Raw genomic sequence first — 20,579 nt, 5'->3', positions numbered from 1 at the left:
TGCATTTTCCCCAAACAACTGACGGAGCTGAAGTAGAACTGAAGGAACTCGTTTTGTAATTGTTAAAAAACAACTGACAAAATAAAAAAAATCTGACGCTATCCACGACTCCGGAAGCCCCCAAGATCCTAAATTGATTTAAAAAAAATCTTATGTAAAGGATATAAATAATATCTGGATGTCGGGGTGGTGCGAGCTGGATGGAGTCATTTTATATAATTCATGGTTGTTTTTTCCGTTTTAAAACGAGTCCACAGCAGCGTCACTTGTTTAGGAGAATGCTGCAACTCTGTTTGACTGCGAGGCTCCATTATTTTCATCTTTGTCTGAACTCTTTCTTAAAAAATACCAAAAATACAAACAGAACAATGTGCCTGTGTTTAAAAGAATTACTCCTGACCTCTTTTCTTGCATACGTCAAATTAGGAAGCCACCTTTTGTCCCAGAAACACAGTTTGTTGATTGAAAAGTGGAACAGCAGCAGTCTGAAAGCAGAGCAGCAGGATTTAGAGGGAGGAGGATCAATACCTGGTGAAAGACGCTTCAGATCCATGTGGAAACAAAACGTCTACACGAACTGTAACTTTCTCCACACTGTACTTACAGATAGACGAGTGCAGGTGTAGTTCAAGGACATAACTGGGATAACTTTTACTTTATACATGTACAGAGTTATGAAGGATTTGTTTGTTTGTTTGATTTTAAAACACAATAGGATGAGTTGTTTTCGGGGGTCCGCAGCCAGAACTGAGTTTCTTTGTCAGATTCCGGCTTTATCCTAACCGACACATTTAAGTTGAAAAGAGCACATTTGCATCGCGCCACTTTCACCATCGTGTTGCAACTTTCTTACAGATTCATCTCACATTTGTATATATAAAAAAAATAAAAAATCCATGGAACATGAATGTAGCCGGCTGCAGCGCCTCCTCACTGAACTCTCAATCAATTCCTCCACCTCAAAACCTCAACAATTTCTGCAGCAGCAATGGCAGCTTCCATTACCTTCAGCTGTTATTGATTTGTGTGTGTGTAGATGTGAATAACACAGAACAATAATAATCACAGCACACCTCCGTCAGCTGCCCTTCAACCCCATCATATATCATATAATCTGGGGACGGGGGAGTGAAGACGGAATCTCCTTGAACACGAGTTCAATCTTGATCTTGCATTGTGTCCAGTGTGTGTGTGTGTGTGTGTGTGTGTGTGTGTGTGTGTGTGTGTGTGTGTGTGTGTGTGTGTGTGTGTGTGTGCTCACCAGCAGCCCCTTGATAAACAATACCTCCTGTGTTGTGCTGTTGACGCGGCGGCTGAATGAAGTTTCTTGACCTTGAGAGATGCTGTTTGATTGACACGTATGAAATATTGGATTTGGAGCAAACAAAAGTGTGTTTTTGAGATTTTTTTGTATTTTATTTATTTATTTATTTATGTATTATAAAAGTTGTTTTTTTTCTTCATTTTATTGTACGTAGGCCGAAAAAAACCCAAACGTTTCCTTTCTCCTTCTCTGAAAGCATCTCGGACTATACAGTAAAAAAAAAAAACCCTGCCGGTTTCACTCAGACTGTGAAATAACCAACTTCGGAAATCCAATCAAGGACACGCTGTCAAATTCAGTGTAAACACTTTCAGTCGTATTTTTCACAGAGTGTTTCTGCGGTGCTGGAGACTCAACATATTATTCTTGTTTTGCGCTCCGCTTGTTGTTGTATCTCCAAGATTGAGCGCCGCTAAGCTGGTAATAATCTGAGGAGCAGGGGGATTAATCCTCTGTGAAGGATGTACCTTGGCTGCAGCGCTGCGAGCGTCCACTGAGGGTCGGGGGATAGAAAAGGACATCCGCCTGATTATGTCGGACCGAAGGAATCGTGTCAGCGTCTTGTAGGGCGAGCGGCGGGAGGCCAAACTGCACTAATCCTGCTGGTGTTGTGTCCTTTTTCGCTCCCTCCTGACAACACGGTGCTCATTTGGACACTGCTGCTGTGCATTTGAGGTCAAAGCAGTTTGAAGGGATTTCAGTCGACTTTACGAGTTTACAACAAGCTGAGAGATGAACAGCAAATTAGCATGTAGCTGAATCCTTTCTGAAGGCATCCGATCTGATTGTTTACAGCGGGGAAATGCTTCTCACTCGGTTAAAAAGATCAATGAATGAGATCAAACAAAGAAGTTTAATGAAAGACGGAGATGTTAAGAGTTTTAGAGTTAACTGCTTCAAGATACGTCGCTTTTTTCGCAAATAAACTTAAGGAGAGGATGAAGATGGTGAATGTGTTCACTGCTGAAAAGAAAAGGTTGAAAATATTTGACTGAGTGTGTTTTGTTGATGAGCGGCAGCTTTTTTATTTATTTTAGTGTAAAGTGAGTCAGAGGAGCTTCTTCAGGGTTTCTGCTGGGTCTTAAAAAGTCTTAAATTTGTCTATATTTTGCATAGAGGTCTTAAATTACATTAAGTTAGGTTCTAAATATGTACGGTCATTTACTGCTTCAGTTGTTGCCTTTTTTGTTTTTCTTTTTTTTTTTCTTTTTTTTGTCCGTGTGTCGTTCTTCTTTCTGAAGTTTCAGGAATGTGTGAGGCATTTTGTCAACAGCCCGGTCTGAATTTATCTGCGTTTACTTATTAATAATAATAATAATGAATTTTATTTGTTATGCACTTTATATTGAGCAAACAATCTCAAAGTGCTACATCAATAAAACAAGAATTGGAGAGAGAACGTCTCCAACTAGACTAATAAAAGGCTTTCTTAAAAAGGTAGTTTTCTTTTTTTTACTTCAACAGTTCTGGAAAGACTTTGACTGCAGAATCTGCTACAACTATGTGAAAGTTTATATTTAACAAGTGTTGGCTTGAAGGACCAGAATTCAGTTTGTTAAAAGTCGAACCTCATAATGAACCTGAAGCTGTGTACGCTCTGCAAGAGAACCTTCAACTTGGGCACACTCGGTGTGAAAACGCTGGTGTCACGCACACAAACTGAAAAACACCAGTTAGCTTCTAAAAGTCTCCAGCGAAGTCACACTATCACACACTTCTGTACGCCTCCGTCACCGCTTCCCTGTCCAGGGTTATTATATTAAACTAAATTAAATTAAATTCCCATTAAAAAACGAAACTAAAGCTACTTAATCACTTGTTAAACTAATTAAAACTAAACTGAAATTAAAAAAAAACAACTGTAAAACTAAATTTAAAAACTATAATAAACCCAACACTCACACACACACACACACACAGAATGTGAACACACTGTGAATGGAAATACATTTGGTTATTTTTGAAAGTAATTCTGGGACTGTATTTTCTATTATCTCTTTACTTTTTTTGTACCTCTGTGGGTCTTTAATTTAGTTCAAAAAGGTCTTAAAACGTCTTAAATTTGACTTGTTCAAACCTGCAGAATCGCTGTTCTTACATCAGACATCAATAATCAGATTAAGCAGTTTCAGTCTCGACTGATAAACAAGCAAAGAAAAAAACACTTAGCTGGCCACTGAACAGCAGCAGAGTCAGAACTGCATCGTATGACTGATAATCTAAGATGACGTGTCTGAAAACATCGAACACCATCTGTGAGAAGACACGGCTAAAAACAATCACCTGTCTGAAGTTTGTAAAACGCTCTTAAAGTTATTTAGATAATCGATACATCTCAAGCACAATATCTTTCTAACTGAAGAATACAGAAGAAGCCAACACTGCTGCGTGAAGAAATAATGCCACGTTTTTGTGTTTTTCACTGTCGTGTTTTCGTCTTTATTGCTAAAACAAATATTCACACATGCAGTTTGTAAATAAAATAGATTTTCTACATTTTCTTTGATTCATCCTCGTCCTCTGGACCAGTCCTGGTGTTGCTCGTTACATAAATAATAACATAAATTCGAAGCTCTTCTTCTTTTTCTTATATTTGATAGAAAATTAAAAATGACACTCGGTTGGATTTTATGTAAATGAACGTGTTTGGGATTCAGCTCTCTGTCAACAAATAAACACTCCTCAGACTCACTGAGAGAAAAACAGTTTCCTCCACAACACGTCGTCTGTAATCTCCGAGCTCAGCCCTGCCGGTCGTCGGTCGCTGATAATCCCTGATGCCCATTTCTGGCCGAGACAGCGCAGGTTCATCAGAGACGATCTCATCCGTTTAAAAACTTGTCAAGGATTATCACAACATCTTTTTTCCTGTGTTCTTGGGAAGATTAACGTGTATTCTCCCAAAATCTGGGCCAAACGCAGAGTCACGTGAAAACAAAAGCATCTTCTGCCTTTCAGTGAATCCTGCAGTCTCTCTTTTTTCATAGTATTTGTATTTCCTGTTTAAGATTTCACACTCTTCTACATAATATATTTTAAATTACTAATATATTTGATGTTCCTTTTCAGTATGTGGTCATAAAGTATTATTTTCCCAAAATATAGATCATGTATTTCCTTTTATTTCTCCTTGGACTGGACGATATATGTGATATATGTGTTATTGTGGCAGATATTGGATATATTTACATCGTAGTATCAGACGTGTTTTCTTCTCCTCTTCTCCTTAAGTGATGTCATTTTCTGAATGTACCAGACTGTCCTGCTGTACCTCCTGTGAGGACGTTGAAGCCTAAAAATATCGACCGTTCCAGATTTCTCTACCCAGTTTTTTTTTGTGTTCGCTTTTATTGAATTACAAACAGATCTTTTCATGTTCAGGGATTATTTTTCAATGAATATAAATCCTGATGTTCTCTCTCGCTCCCTGTCTCGTCCTCAGAACGTGTTTCCAGACGGCTCACTTCTACATCGACGACAGCTCGTCACCCAGAGTCATCCCCGCACCGTCCACCGCTGCGCTAACATCTGGTAACACACACACACACACTTAACACAATGTGAGATCAAGATTGAACTCGTGTTCAAGGAGATTCAGTCTTCAACAGAAGCTGCCAATGTTGCTGCACAACTTGTTGAAGTTCGATGGATTCTTTTGTATTCATATGTGAGATTAATCTGCAGAAAAGTTGTGACACTGTGAGGGTGAAAGTGGCGTGATGCAAACCTTTCGAACATCATTTTGTCAGTCAGAATAAAGCTGGAGAGACAAAGAAACAGAGGAGCTGAGGTGTAAACCTCCCAAAACAACACATGTTTAAATGTGAGGACTCATACTTTTTTTTTTTATCAACCAAAATCACAAGTGTTCCCTGAGAGGCTTCACAGTCTGTATAATGTTCAGCACTTTTGATCCTAAACTTGTTTCAGGGGAAGACAATGAAAAGGAAGCATCTAAAGGAGTAAAACTTTCTCTAACATTTACCTTGAAGTGAGAACAGAAAAACTGAACACTTAAACAGTTCTTTGAACAAGTGCGGAGTGAACAAAATGTCCAAACTGCAAAGAATCAGAAGACTGAATGCACTGAAGACAATAAACAATAAACAGTGACTGTTATAAAAGGTCAGAAACCTTCCAGCTGTTACATGTAAACAACAACAACAACAACAACAACAACAACAACAACAACAACAACTATTATTATTATTATTATTATTATTATTATTATTATTATTATTATTATTATTATTATTATTATTATTATAATAGCATTTGTCCGAGATGTTCCTTGATTTCTAAAATATCTTAAATGTCTGAAAATGTCTTTGCTTTCTAAATACAGTCTAATCTTCTATGTGTTTCACTTCACTGCTGAATGTTCTCTTTTCTCTATAAATGTCATTTTCCCTTTTAAAAAAAAGTCAGATATTTAAATAAACATGTTTCTGAAAATACCTTCTTTGTAAATCTCACCTCGTCTTTAAAGATATTTCTTCACTCTACAAAAAAAACGACACAGAGGATCACATCCGTCAATATCAGAGACACAAGCACACATTTGACCAGCTGCTGCTTCTTCTTCTTCTTCTTCTTCTTCTTCTTCTTCTGCTTCTTCTTCTTCTTCTTCTTCTTCTTCTTCTTCTGCTTGTCTGTTCATTGTTATTTCCTTTTTTACTTCCAGACACAGAAACAGCTTTCCCAGTGAAGGAGTTTGTCAAACACGTGGCCGAGCTTCACGATACTGGCGGCTTCCAGCGAGGGTTCGAGGTACAAAGACAGCCAGAACTAAAATACTGAAGACTTTTACAAACCATATCTGTCTGAATCTGAGCTGTGGTGTGTGTTTGTCTGTGTGTGTGTGTGTGTTTGTGTGTGTCTGATCACGCTGTTGTCTGCATGCTGCACGATGAGTTGTGATGATGCTGACTGCAACATTATGTGATGATTTGAGATTCTCTGACCGTAATTCAGACGGATAATAACAGTAAAGTAAATAGTGGCAGGGTGAATGTTGCAGTCCTGGTTCGTGTCTCTGTGAGGAGCCTTCCTTCATTCAGCAGTGATTCAGGTGTCTTTTACCTGTCGACTAGCAGCAGAACAAACTGTGGACAGTTGACTTCAGTCGCTGAATGAATCGAAGCTTCGCTCTGTTTTATTCTCAAAGTGCCACGGAAGGAAAAATCAACACAAAGCCAACGAGGCTGCAGACGAACCGAAACACAAAGGAGGATTTCTGTGTGTTTGAGTCGGATCAACAAAAAACTTTCTCACTTTTAGGTAACTTATAAAACCCCGGCTGCTCAAAGAAAGACTTAAAATCTCAACCAGGTTTCGTCTCTGAAGCAAATGTCAGAAAATATGAGATAAGAGGGAACTTCATAAATCCTTCATGAAATTCTGGTGCCAGAGAATCTTTCAAAAATACAGAAATATAAGAATAAAAAGGGAAAAAACATTTTATAGGAGTAAATGTCGTCAGTGCCTCTTAAGATAAGATACATATAGTAAAATAAATAAACTACAATTAAACTCTAAAACAGCAAAGGAACTTCACACAATGACACTGAGAAGTAATAAAAGATCATATTGAACATTATATCAGAAATATCACACCTGATATTGTAAAAGTAGTAAAATATTGTTATATGTGATATTGAGAAGTGAAAAGGTCACATTGCACATGAATTATTAAACTATGTTTGTTATTTTAAATGCTTAAAATTCATCAAATCATTTATTTATGATTGAATATATGTGCCGTAGTGGACACACTGGTGCATTGTGGGTATAAATAAGTGATTCAGGAAAAACTGAAACATCCTTTTATTTTCAGAAAACCTGTTAAAAAAAGATTCTAGATGTTAGAAATACTTTCAATCAGATTTTCATATTATGTCACACACAAAACCTCTATTTAAAAAAATATATAAGATAACCAAAAGGCTGTTTAATATTGCTCTTTTATTACACTGTTGAATTGAGAATTATAAAGTCTCTGAGCTTCTACATTTTTGGAGCCTCTGGTAACAAAAAGCGACGTTTCCACCGTCAAAACCAGAAAAATGAAATGTAAAAGATAAAATGCTCCGAAGAAAGATCTCCTCCGGCTGCACGCAGACCTGATGGTAGGCGTGAGATAGTTCAACCAGTTAAACAGTTAAACACTTCTTATTGTAGCTTAAATAAACAAAACATGCAACATAGTTTAAAATCTTAACAGTCAGAAGATTTCCTGAGAGGACAGAAGGATTTCTGACGCCTTATTTAGTCGACAAATACTTTTTGTTGTCTGTTTTTCTGAGAATCAGAAGATTTAACTGTTGTTCCAGAGGTGCTTCCGTGCATCTCATCTTCCCTCCGCCATTTTGAATTTATGACGCCATATATTCACATGGAAAAGAGATGCAGCTTTGTTAATAACTTCCAAATATCTGTTTGTATCTGTTTACTGTCGTGGACAGCGTGCATGAAGGGTTAATGTTCTCAGCTTTTCTCCTGCAAAGAGGACGAGGAGTCGTTCAGTTTAACAGTCACTCGTAGGAAAGATCTCCACAGGTGCTACTGTAATTAACCACAGAGGAAGAAAGTAGCAGGTAAATATAAAAAATGGGGGGAAAACCCGTGAAGAAGAGCCAGAAGTAGTTTGTGGATGGAGCGACTGTAGCGTTACAGTCTCTCCAGCAGAGATCAAGGCTGTTCAACACGATCATGTCAGTTAAACGTAGTGAAAGTGTAATATAATTCTCAGAGATGTCGTGAATACAAAGTATTGAATTTAAAGACTCCCAGAATGCAGCGGGGCATTAATCACAGCGACCTCTGGAGATGAATTTGAACGCTGACTGAACCTCTTTTTGCTTTGCGTTGATCTTCCTTTTGTGTTTTTGGGAGCATGAGCTGTATTGTGAGATGAATTAGTCTGGAGTTGTTTCCTGTGTTGTCTTGTAATTTGTATTTTTGCACCTCTTTGGTTGACTGTGTTGTCACGGAAACGTCCTTGCTGCCTGCTGCTTCCTCACCCTCATCATTAGACACTGAAGGAGAGTTACGAGGTAAGACGCTCTCCCCCTCACGTCTGTATTCACTGACGGACGCCGCTGCACTCGTTGCTGTGTTTGTGTCTCGTCTCGTTATGCAGAGTGTTCGTGTGGAACTGTGGATGTTACAAAGCATGATCGCTGTTCCACACCAGACAAAGAAGTTGCCGATGTATTAAACAGAAATGGAGACCGGACTCCAAAATGGAGCTCATTCTTTAGAAAACTTTAGGAAAAAAGTGTTTTTTCTCTTCCTGGCTTCGCTTCTTTGTCCCAAAAAGTTGTTTTAATGTGCTGCATGTCATCTAATCTCCAGGAAAAAAGTTTCAAATATTTTCCTCCGTTGTTTTTAAATTCTTTCTGGGCTGCAGTAGTTCTGCTGTAGCTTCACTGTGTTATATCCAACTCCCTTAATACATCCGTGGAATAAAATGAATAACATTTCTACATTTAAATGTGTAATAATGAGCCGATCAAACCACGTTATCCCAGAAGATCCCAGCAATGTTCAACCCAGAGAAATCTGTTTCATGTGGTCACCTGTTGCTATGACATCAGAGGAAACAGATGATGACACGTCAGAGAGTGAGGAAGAATCTGCACACATTTTTTTCCCCAACTTTATTGAGCACTTTATTCGCTGACAGACGAGGGACAGCGTTTAGTTTTGGCTTTTAACAAACAATATCGTATTTCATCCAAACAGAACAGTAAGATGAAAATAAAACATTATAGGAGATTTAATTGATGATGAACAGGACCGTGTTCACAGTACAGAAACAACATGGTGGCCACTTCCACTTCAGGATCCTTCTCTACTGCTGTACGCTGAAACATGTTTCCAGCGCTGCATGGTTTAATCAGTTTGATAAGTGTTTTGTGAAACAAGCTCACTCGATCTGAGACTGTATGTCCTTGGATGCCTGCTTAGAAAATACAGCACAATAATCTGTAATTAATAAAACCGTCCTAAATCTGCTCCGGGTGCAGGAAAAATGGAGAAGCTTAATATTTTTTTTTGCATATAATAACAGAATAGTATCGAGACAACGCCGGGCAAAAATCAGCAGACATGGACTCTGATGATCCAGTGTTACTTCCACAAACTGTTTAATATGCAGATGACATTCAAAGGAAAACATTTTCTACGGACAGATAAAAACACTAACTGCAGATTAATTATCATTTTGTTCTGCAGAAAAACATATATTCCTGAAAGTATATCAGAAAGACGATCGTGTTTCTCGCACTGAAACTTGGACGTCACCTTGGAAAAATGATTTAGTGTTTACTTCAACTTTAAAATAAACTCCCAGCCCTCCTGACAAGTTATATTCTGTGAGTTATTTTTTATCCTCGGTTGGAATAGAAACTCTGAATCTACAAATGACCCCTAACAGGAGCTGTCAAATACAAATGGATAAAGATAAATCAGTGGAGGAAAAGCAGAACGTCTCCCTGTAGAGAAGTTCGGAGCTGATTCTCACCTCTCATCTTGTGTGTGTGTGTGTGTGTGTGTGTGTGTGTGTGTGTGTGTGCAGGAGGTCCAGGCGTGCACGGTGGACATGGGGATGACGACCGACAGCTCCAACCATCCTGACAACAAGACTAAGAACAGATACAGCAACATCCTGGCCTGTGAGTCCACGCTGTGCGACCACGACGCTGCAGACACGACCGCTGTGGTTTTTCTGTAACCTCACGATAATAATTGTTCAGTTTGCAATGATGGTCAAGTTGATTTGTCGTCCACAAACTGTTGACACAATCACACCGTCCCCAACAAACACACAGCGTCCTCGTGTTTGAGAGATGTTGAGAGACGGACTGACACCTTGTTCTTGTCTTTAACCCGTTCTTGTAACCTCATACACTTAAAAAGAAACCAAAGTGACCTCCACAATGATCTGCTCACACGTTGCTCTTTTTTTTGTGTCTTTAAATCTCAGATGACCACAGCCGGGTGCGACTGTCGCCGCAGGCCGACAAAGACGGGAAAATGAGGGACTACATCAATGCAAACTACGTGGATGTAAGCGCCCTGTTTCAACCTGCTTTTCATTTATTTCCGAGCTCTATACAAACCGAGGCCGTCGTCTTCACCCCCAGCCTTCTTTCTGCGCATTGAATCAGCCGAACGTGCAGCAAAAAACTTTTCTTTCTTTTTAATTATAATTCTCAGAGCCACTTCACTTTTCTCTCTGTCTTCCTAAACCAAAGTCAGAACGCCTCCCTGCATAATTCTAAACCTATTCATTAGACATGCTGTTGTTAGAGGGGACCTGCATGGCTCTCCATTATGCTTGTCACTGCACCATTAAAATCTCTCTTTCCAGTATCTTGTTTTTGTGTGAAAGGCAGAGATGACACACACAAAAACCCCGCGACAGTCACGGCCTCTCTGGAGAGCCGGCATACAGGTTACAGAGTTGGTAAAAGCATGTTGAGGATCTCTCGAGCGTTCACTTTTGTCTGCGTCTCACAGAGTGAAGGCAGCTTCAAACTGTCAGTCATGTGAAGGTTAGCAAACTATTAAAGTGAGTGATTGAATGCTGCCCTCTGCTGAGAACATGTGACTCTCTCTCCTGCGCTGGCCTTAAAGGTGCCCGGTGGAGTTTTCTCTCAACAAAAGTTATATTTACATTCAGCGCCTCTCACGAAAATGAATTGTGTGAATCCTTGAGCTCGAACAAACTCGCTGAATGTATTTTCTCCCTCACAAAACATGTGCGAACCCAAAACATTAAGCATTTTAAATCCAGCATTGTTTTCGAGTCACAAAGCGCGTCACAGTTCAAACGAAGCATGTTCAATCAGAAAAGCTGCATCCATGCTGAAAGAAAAGCACAGTGATAACGCCTCCATACAGGCTGCGAGCCTCCAGAGGCCACAGGGCCAAAACATTATTTGAAAAAAAAAAGTTATTTACGCTCTTTTTTAAGCTGAATATCTGTAGCTGCTAAACTCAAAGTGTGTCACAGCACGGCTGAAGTGTGTTCCCGACGGCGTACATAACGACTTTAATTTACACTGTTGGGGTAATCAGTTTGGATCTCGGGGTATTTTAAGAACTGCATAACGCTGCACGAGCTGTTCGGAGCAATCTGATTTATTTTTTAGTTTTCCAGCTCCTTCAGTTGTTTATGAGAACGCTGCAACACTATTTTGCTGTGAAGCTCCAGAAATGTTTTGTGGGCGATGAAACGCTCCTGTTCCTGCAGTCACTTCAATTTAATATATTATACAGTTTTATTTTAATGAGTCTGATTGATTAATCATGTTGTTAAACAGACTTCTTTTAAATCATTGTTACAGCTGCTCTGCTCTCTCTAACGGATCTGTTACTGACCGACTTTAAACCCACCGTGATGTCATCCATTAGTTGGTTGGTTACAGTGTTCCGGCCATCACCATCTTTTTTTAGAGCCATCAGTGACCATATTTGGTTGAGTGGGTGGAGCTTAAGATGTAGCTACTGATTGGATCAGACTGAGAACCAGAGATTTAATCCTGGAAGTTGTTCTGTTATTTGTGACTGTCAGGAAAACAGAAATGATCCAACGGCAGCTCCAAGAGTAATACCACTTGGAAACACTAGGGGGAGGACGAAGTTGTCTTTTGCCCCTTTAATTATTCACCTGTAAAGTTTCATGACTCAGTCGAGGCAGTTGTGATGTTGTAACGTTGATCAAATCTGGACCCAGTGGGTGTCATGAGGACCGTGAATGTGACTTTACATCACTGGAAAAATGTCTGACTCAGACATTAAATCAGCTCCAGTATTGTTTACGTCTCTGTAGATGAAAGAGTTGAACCATCATAAACGTTACAAACTAGCAGAACCGCTCACTGTCTGAAAGCAGCTGTAGTCTTGAGATTGTTAAAGATTTTAAAGCCGACGCTGCCGTGTGTCCTGCAGGGTTTCAAGGCGTCGCGGTCGTACATCGCCGCTCAGGGTCCTCTGAGGTCGAGCACTGAGGACTTCTGGAGGATGATCTGGGAGCAAAACGTCTGCGTCATCGTCATGATCACCAACCTGGTGGAGAAAGGAAGAGTGAGTGTCCAGATCTCAGGCACAGTCATACATAATCTGACACTAAAACAACTTGATTCAAGCTGATTATTGTTCACGTGTTAATCTCACGTTGCTAAATAAAGATGAAGAAGAGTTTTTGGAGTATTTTCCAGTCTAAAATTTTAAGATTTCATCACATGTGATTTGTGGTCTGCGTCCTCAGAGGAAGTGTGATCAGTACTGGCCGACGGAGGTGCAGGAGGAGTACGGCAGCTACCTGGTGACGGTGAAGAGCGTCAGAGCGCTCGCCTACTACACCCAGAGGACCTTCTCCGTCAGGAACACCAACGCCAAAAAGGTCAGACAAACAACCAATCAGATCCAAGAGTGACTGAAGCAACAGGGTTCAAGTGCTGTTAGAAATGAACGGAGAAAATTCTTCTGTTTTATTTCCACAATCTTGGTTCAGTGAATGTGTTATTACAAAGATTTGTTCAGGTTTGGTGAGAAAATTGTAAAAATGCAATGTTTTTCTCTTGTTGCTATGCTGGTTGCTATGGACTGGATCACTGAAACGACACAGCGAGCACATTTGAATCGCTGTGTTTTTATCTGAGCTGTTATTATTTGTACCTTTTTTGTTCTTTCAGTAAAAAAAACAAAGATTTTAGAGCTCAGATTAATTCTTAAAATAACAGATTGTGTATTGTTTTATGGAGCAGCACTTTCTGTGTTTATGTTTCTTTTCATCACTTCCTGTTTTCGTCCACAGGGCTCCCAGAAGGGGCGGAGCAACGAGCGGACGGTCATGCAGTACCATTACACCCAGTGGCCCGACATGGGCGTCCCGGAGTTCGCTCTGCCGCTGCTCAGCTTCGTCCGCAAGTCGTCCAAAGCCAAGAAGGACGAAAAGGAGCCTGTGGTGGTGCACTGCAGGTAAGATCTGATCTGACTGTATCTTCCTCAGGTCAGTAAATACTGGATTCATCCCTTTTTTCTTTCTCTTTGTCGTTGATGTGCAGCGCCGGCGTGGGCCGGACGGGCACGTACATCGTCCTGGACAGCATGCTGAAGCAGATAAGAGACGAGAGCAGCGTCAACATCACAGGCTTCCTCAAACACATCCGCACACAGAGGAACTACCTGGTTCAGACGGAGGTCAGAGGGCGACTGTCTGTCACATCAGACGTCATGTTACGTTTCAACAGGCTGTAGTTTGAACCCTGTTTACACAGCAAGTGTAAAACTGGGCAATTATAGTTAGAATGTGAGATTTTAACCACTGTAATTTATATTAATTTATTTTATATACGCCGCTGTTGGTCCATCACTTTTAATTTAGATTGATCTCTTAATAACTATTTGATATATTGCCATGACATTTTTTTTTTAAAGAAGATTCAACATAAAAAGCAGCAGTTTACACAAAATATACGATTATTAAGTCCAAATCAAATTCAGTGTTTATCTGACATGCAGCTTCTCAGTGAGTGTCAGTAGAGTTTAACCTCCGCTCTGTCTGTCTGCTCTCTGCAGGAACAGTATGTTTTTATCCACGACGCCTTGGTGGAAGCCATCTTGTCCGGAGAGACGGAGGTGGAGGCGGCTCAGCTGCACAGGTACGTGGACGAGCTGCTGATCCCGGGGCCTGCTGGGAGGACGCGTCTGGACAAACAGTTCAAGGTGAGCAGCGTTTATCCACTCAGTTATATATCTGCCCGCTGGTGGGGAGAGTCTGTTATAATAATACTGTATAATACCAGAATGACTCTCCGTGCGATGTGTGCTATGGAATATATATTCCTGTAGATATAAAAGTCTCAGTCTTAGGTGCAAAAAACAAAATAATTCTAAGCTTCAGGTGATTATACACTCATAAAAACACAATTATGAATATTATATCCATTTCTACTTGTTGGGTCACCTTAAATCCTACACACTGGACCTTTAAAGATGCCAATAAAACAAAAAAGTAAACAGCTTATGATCAATAAAATGGCTAAAAAGAATATTTATTATTTTAAGGTTTTATTCTGATCTGAACAGATGATGGGTTGGACATGTGATTACGATAAAAAAATAAACTCCCAGATAAATAATACACGTGCAAAACATTCAAACTAGTGCAGAACTTCATATTAAAAAGATGTAATTTTTAGTGAGAGCAGGACCGGACTATAGCTTCATTTAGAGACCCAACACTCTCTCATGAAGAAGCAGCGTGCGACTGTGCTAAAGATAAACTGCCTACCGGAGGATTGTTTCAGGTCGGGCTGCTGTGATGTGTAAAACAAACATCTTGCAGCTCCACAGAGTCGCTCAGTCTCTAACAGATGTTTGTGTTTCTCCACAGCTGGTTTGTCACTCCGGGGTGAACCAGTCCGACTACTCGACCGCTCTGCAGGACTGCAACCACAGCAAGAACAGAAACTGCTCCGTGATACCTGGTGAGTCCATGAACACGTTGTCGGCTCAGGGAGAAGATGTTTGATTCGTTGCATCAGCTCCAGTTTTCTGACGAGGAGAACTGCTGCATGACTCTGATGTCTTTGTTCTGTCTGTGCAGTTGAAAGGTCGCGAGTGCGCCTGTCGACGACGGAGCAGGAGACGTCTGACTACATTAATGCATCGTACATCACAGTAAGAACAAATTGTGTGTTTATGTGTTTGCATGTGTTGGATAAATGTGTTTAACCAAGATAAGAGTGCAGTGTGTCCGCCAAGTCGCTGTGAAGAGTAACAACAGATCAGACGCTGATCCACGGTCGTGTTCCTGCAGGGCTACAGGCAGAGCAGTGAGTTCATCATTACCCAGAATCCTTTGCCTGGCACCATAAAGGACTTCTGGAGGATGATTTGGGACCACAACGCTCAGATCATCGTATCGCTGCTGGGGACACAAACAGACGAGGTGAGGATGTTTTCTTCTCTGACTGGATTCAGGTTTGTACTTGTCGTCTGTGTTTGTGCAGACTGAACGTTTGTGTCCTCATGCTGACTGAAAGTAAGGTGAAGCTGCACAGTTCACAAAACATTTCACAGCAAAACATCGCAGCAGCATTATCCTGAATAACTGAAGCAGCTCGTACTGAAGCCCTGAGGAGGAAGTGAGGTTTTCTCTCAGTGTTTGTGACTTGAGAGCTGGTGGAGAAAAGTTTGACAAGATAATCTTTTAAAAAGTTCCTTTTACATCTGTGAAAACCCAGGAAAAAAGAAAAACTACAGGAGTAATAAAATGTTCTCTGCTAAATTCTCCTGAAAACGTTTGTTTTTTCTTTTTCTTTACTAAAAGTTGTTTACTCAGTTTCACACATGAAGAATATAATTTTTATCATGTGTTATCAGGTTTTTTTCTTGTGTTTTCAAAGATGTAAAAAAAAAAAAAAGTAAGAAGATTAAACACAGGAGAGAAATCCAGAACATGGATCACCAGAGTGGTTGCCAGGATTATTTATTTATTTTATTTATTTAATTAATCTGTGAATAAACGATTTTACTTGTGGGACAAAAAAGAAAAAAACAGGAGAAAGAACATTTTGAAAGTCGACCACAAGAATAGTTGCCTGGATAATTTTACAAAGTTTCTTAATTCTTTCTTTTCACTCTGTGAAAAAAGGCACAGAAAAACGCTTGAGGAGAAATTAAAAAAAGTGTTTGCACATGTGTGTGTTTTAAGCTGAGAAGGGCAAAAAAATCTGCATTTATCTGAAGCGATGTCCTGTCAGGAGGGATAAACATAATTGTTGAAAGCATTTTTTAATGTGTTTTTTTGTGGAATAGAAATGAGCCAAACAAAAAAATGTTCACCTTGACTTGAAAACTGTTTTGCCTGGATAATCTTAATCTTAATTCCTTCATTTTGTTTTCGAACTGTGAAGAAACATGAAGAAGGAGAAATGTTGTGTATGTTAAGCTGAGAAGGATAAAAAAGAAAATAGTTAAAACATTTTCCTGTGTGAAACCAAGTGGAAAAAAATTAAGGAGATTTAAAAAAAAAAAAAAAACATTTGCCAGGATAATCTTTTTAAGTTCTTTTTCCTTCTGTGAAAGCAAATGAAAAAAGAAGCAGAGTGTCAGAAAAAAAGCAGAAATAAAATGTTTGTTTTGCAAAAAAACTAAAAATTCTCTAGAAAAACTTTTCTTCTTCTTCTTCTTTTCCAAAGTTTTTTTTCCCCTGCCTGGACTGTTTTCACTCAGTTTTACACCATGAGGATAAAAACTGTTCACATGCATTTAAAAAAAAAAAATCCTGAATTTTGTTTTTTTAACTAAAGAAAAAAAACTAAATAAGGAGACATTTTGTTTTTGGTGGTTATACAAGAAAGAAAATATTTTTCATGTGTTTAAAAAGGTTAAAAACAAACAAATAAAACCTTTAAATATAGTTCGTCCAGCATAATTGAAGTCTGCAGAAGCCCTCAGATCTCAAAGTGCTTTGAAAAGATATTAAAACCCTTTTTAAAATGAAATCTTCTCTGTGGCTGCTCAGCTACACGTGTTGGTGCTCACTCCATCTGAAGTCTCAGAGCCTTTGGAGACTCGGTTTGAATGCAGCATTAACTCCATCAATTTCACACATTAAAGTGTGTTTACATGTTTGGGAGCGCGACTGTTTATGTGAAAAAGTCGTATAAAGCATTTTGTGGCTCCATCCATGTAATCTGATGAACTGTTATCAGATTACATGCATTGAGTCATCGTGATGTTGTCGGATCAGAGTTTGATGTAACTGTCTGCTGACTTCCTGTGTTGTCAGACGGAGGAGGAGGCGGAGCCGTGTGACGCCTGGCCTCGTAAAGGGCAGCCAATCAGCTGTGAGACGTTCACTGTCACTCAGAGGAGCGAGAATCTCATCTGTCTGGCCAACGAGGACATGCTGGTTGTCCAGGAGTACGTGTTGGAAGCTACACAGGTGAGTACAACCACGAACATGACGGCACAAAAGCGCACAAAAACTCTTATTTATGTTGATTTTAATCAATTCAGGCTTTCTCCGGGTTTCTGCCTTCACTAGGTTAAAACAAAGATGGAGAATTCTAGCAGTGAAATGTGTCTTTGAAAACAAACCTGACCTGAATCATTGACATTGAAACATTTGTATTTGATAAAGTTGTATTGGCACTGAAAAACATTACACTGACAAGTAAAACAGAGCGACAGAAATGATTTCTAACTTTATCAAATTAAAATTATTTTTCTTTTTTAATTTTTAAAGTGCCAATATGACCTTTTTCAGTTCAGTCTTTGTTTTCAGAGGTCATTTTTTATTAAGCATTAACAATGGTAGGGGAGGTTAGTATGAAAAAAGGCTAAAAGTTTAATTTTAGTGAAAGCATCAACAAACAATTAAGTTTAATTCAGCCTAGTTTCACTTCATATTTTCCTCGTGGTGCCTCTTGCAAACGGTTCATTCGCTGTGAAAGAGCACTTGACACACTGTTGGTGTTTGTTATAGGCCACTCCCATTGCCACGCCCCCTTTTATCTCACTGCCATGAACAGGTAATCAGCTGTTTTTTGGCTTCTGACCAACCTTTCCACCAATTATAGTACAAGTCTGTGAATCCATTTAGAAATTATGCACCTTTTTGCTCCTTCACACCAAATTTCAGCCAAGGGCAAAAACTGTGGCAGCAATGGGAGACAAGATATTTGTGGACCAGACACTGTTTGGGACTTTTCATGACAGACATCTTTCTTCTTCATCCCGACAGGACGACTTTGTTCTGGAGGTGAAACACTACCGCGCCCCCCGCTGGCCGAACCCAGACAGTCCCATCAGCAACACCTTTGAGCTCCTCAACCTGGTGAAGGAGGAGAGCGCCACAAAGGACGGCCCCACTGTGGTCCACGATGAGTAAGACCTTCACAGTCTGGTCAACATTTAAGTTATCCTCTAAGAATCAGGACAGCTTTGATTATTTGAGGGGTTTTTTTTCAGTGTGGGCGGAGTCACTGCAGGAACGTTCTGCGCTCTGACGTCTCTGACTCGCCAGCTGGAGGCCGAAGGTTCGGTCGATGTCTTCCAAGCGGCCAAGCTGACGAACCTCATGAGACCAGGAATCTTTGGCGACATCGTAAGTCGTCCGTCTCACAATACGCTGATGATATGTTGTTGTTCATCTGTAGTAATACGATTGTTTTCCCCAAGGAAGCTCTGGCTGTATCTTACACACTACCTCTTTAACGTGTTACCAGAATGATCGCGGGATACTGAAACAACAGTAACAGTTGTTTACCTGTCGTTGGTCCACAGGAGCAGTACCAGTTCCTGTACAAAGCCATGCTGAGTCTCATCGGGACACAAGAAGATGAGAAAACCCTCCAGTCCTCCGACAACAACGGCACCATCGTGGTGGGAACCGCCAGCACTGCCGAGAGCCTCGAGTCGCTGGTGTAACTGCCCAAAAACACACAAAGAACTCAAACAAAAAAAAGGAACTTAACTTTTACAAATGAGCAACAGCATTTTGTCCTTCCTCTTCAACCACCAACAGAACTTCTCCTGATGCCAGTCTTGCGCTACAACTATTAAATAAAAGAGTCCTCGTTGTTCAGGACGTTGTAGTTTGAGGCTGAGCAAACGACTTTCTTCTTCGCTGGATCTGGACTTCCTGCGGTTTTGTAATGTGTGCCTTTTTGTATTTTTCATTCTGTACTTCTAACTTCGATACAAGCTGTAGACTAACTGTCTAATGTTCTAACGCTGTGCTGTCCTGAGACGTTTTACTCGACTAACACACTTTTCCTAGACCTTTGTATTTATTGGCACTGAGCCAAATGGGGAAAAAAGGGAAAAACTGCATCTTTTTACATTAAATGAGATATTTTGTTAGCTTGCCTTTTATAGAGCTCCTGCACTGAAACTCCTTTCTGTAAATACCATCGCTACGGTAGCAGCAGTGTGCCGTTGAAGTCAAATATAAAAAAAAGGGGCCTGGAATATTAAAAATAATAATCTAATGTAAATAATATTATAGTAATCAACTCGATGGACCAAATTTCTATTTATACTTTTAGATTTTTATATTTTACCATTTTTAGTGCATTCAAATGTTATGGTTTAATTCTAATTGCTTAGTTTGAGAACATTAATGCTTTTATATTCTGGATTTTGTAACAGACTAAATGTGATGCATGGGGTACTGACATGTTTGTTTTTTAGCTGGACATGAAACACTGCGGGACTTTTAGCTAGACGATTAAAAAAAGTGAAAGAACATCAATGAAAGAGCCTGTTGGATTGTTTTGTTACTGCGTGCGCAACTACGACTTCACTGCAGCAGCACATTTAGAAGCTCTGCTCACCTTCATGTCGACGTAAAGTCAGGTAAGGTTTCGCAGTCCACAAAACATTTCTGGGGGCTTCACAGTAAAACAGTGTTGCAGCGTTCACAGCTCGTCCAGCGTAAGCCAAGTCGTCAGAAGCTGCGAAATCCCAACTGGGAAAGTTTTCACAACTGAAAATCTTCGCGTCTGTTTTCTCTCCTGTGTCCTCTTCTGTCCGCCTGAAAAACCAAAACAAAAAATTTATTTTTAATCCCACATGGGTAACAATTTTTTGGGTTCTGCTGAAAACAAACAAAAATTCTTAAGGAGTATTGTTCCCTTAAAGAGAAAAATTAAATATCTTAGAAAGATGAAGCTTTTTTTCCTCCAGGTCTCAAGTCATGACCGCATCTGTGGTTTCATGCTGGTTTGAGAAAGAAAATGTACTCCCATATTTTATTTCCCACTCCTGGACATTTTTTCTCCTCCTGAAAAATAAACAACAAAAAAAGTTAAACTTTTTTTTCTCCACTTTTTTTATGCGTGAAAAAAATCCCCAGGCTAATTTAGTTTCCACGTATTTACCCAAATGAAAAACAGATCTTGAAATGTTTGAACCGATAAAAAAAGAAAGATTATCCTTAAAAAATGTTCCCCAATTCTCAAGTTATGAACACAGGAGAAGAAATAATCATTTTTTTAAATTGTGTGAAAAGAAATCTGGAGAATTTCTTTTAAACAAACATGACAAAGAAAGCCTTACAAATAAACTTTTTTCCAGCAAAAAACACTTTTTTTCCCGCTTGGCTACAAAATAAAAAAATGTGTGTATTTAGAGTCACTTACAGCAGAATGAGCATCACCCGACAGGAAGGAGGCCGAAGGTCAGAGGTCATAACCGAAAGACAAAAGAAGGAGCGACCTCCTCTGGG

General features: G+C 39.7%; 1 protein-coding gene across 5 annotated transcripts in view; it reads left to right on the top strand.

The window, feature by feature from the left end:
- The window catches only part of ptprz1a (protein tyrosine phosphatase receptor type Z1a), a 74,494-nt gene extending 54,890 nt beyond the window's left edge, over positions 1–19,604 (top strand). For 3 of the 5 annotated variants that reach the window (XM_030425808.1, XM_030425811.1, XM_030425810.1), the window contains 17 exons: positions 4,767–4,855; positions 6,009–6,094; positions 8,359–8,379; positions 9,906–10,002; positions 10,314–10,396; positions 12,284–12,418; positions 12,603–12,737; positions 13,152–13,315; positions 13,402–13,537; positions 13,916–14,062; positions 14,733–14,826; positions 14,946–15,019; positions 15,159–15,290; positions 17,136–17,291; positions 18,093–18,235; positions 18,320–18,455; positions 18,635–19,604. In XM_030425808.1, coding sequence (XP_030281668.1) covers positions 4,767–4,855; positions 6,009–6,094; positions 8,359–8,379; positions 9,906–10,002; positions 10,314–10,396; positions 12,284–12,418; positions 12,603–12,737; positions 13,152–13,315; positions 13,402–13,537; positions 13,916–14,062; positions 14,733–14,826; positions 14,946–15,019; positions 15,159–15,290; positions 17,136–17,291; positions 18,093–18,235; positions 18,320–18,455; positions 18,635–18,778 — 1,972 coding nt within the window. In that variant the 3' untranslated portion in view covers positions 18,779–19,604. The remainder of the gene's footprint in view (positions 1–4,766; positions 4,856–6,008; positions 6,095–8,358; positions 8,380–9,905; positions 10,003–10,313; positions 10,397–12,283; positions 12,419–12,602; positions 12,738–13,151; positions 13,316–13,401; positions 13,538–13,915; positions 14,063–14,732; positions 14,827–14,945; positions 15,020–15,158; positions 15,291–17,135; positions 17,292–18,092; positions 18,236–18,319; positions 18,456–18,634) is intronic. The other 2 variants (XM_030425809.1, XM_030425812.1) reach the window with 1 other exon arrangement.
- The last annotated feature ends 975 nt before the right edge of the window (positions 19,605–20,579 follow it).

The sequence above is a fragment of the Sparus aurata genome, chromosome 8, assembly GCF_900880675.1.
Source record: "Sparus aurata chromosome 8, fSpaAur1.1, whole genome shotgun sequence".
Classification (NCBI taxonomy): Eukaryota; Metazoa; Chordata; class Actinopteri; order Spariformes; family Sparidae; genus Sparus; species Sparus aurata.
The sequence above is the reverse complement of the archived record's forward strand: the minus strand, read 5'-3'. Positions and strand labels throughout refer to the sequence as shown.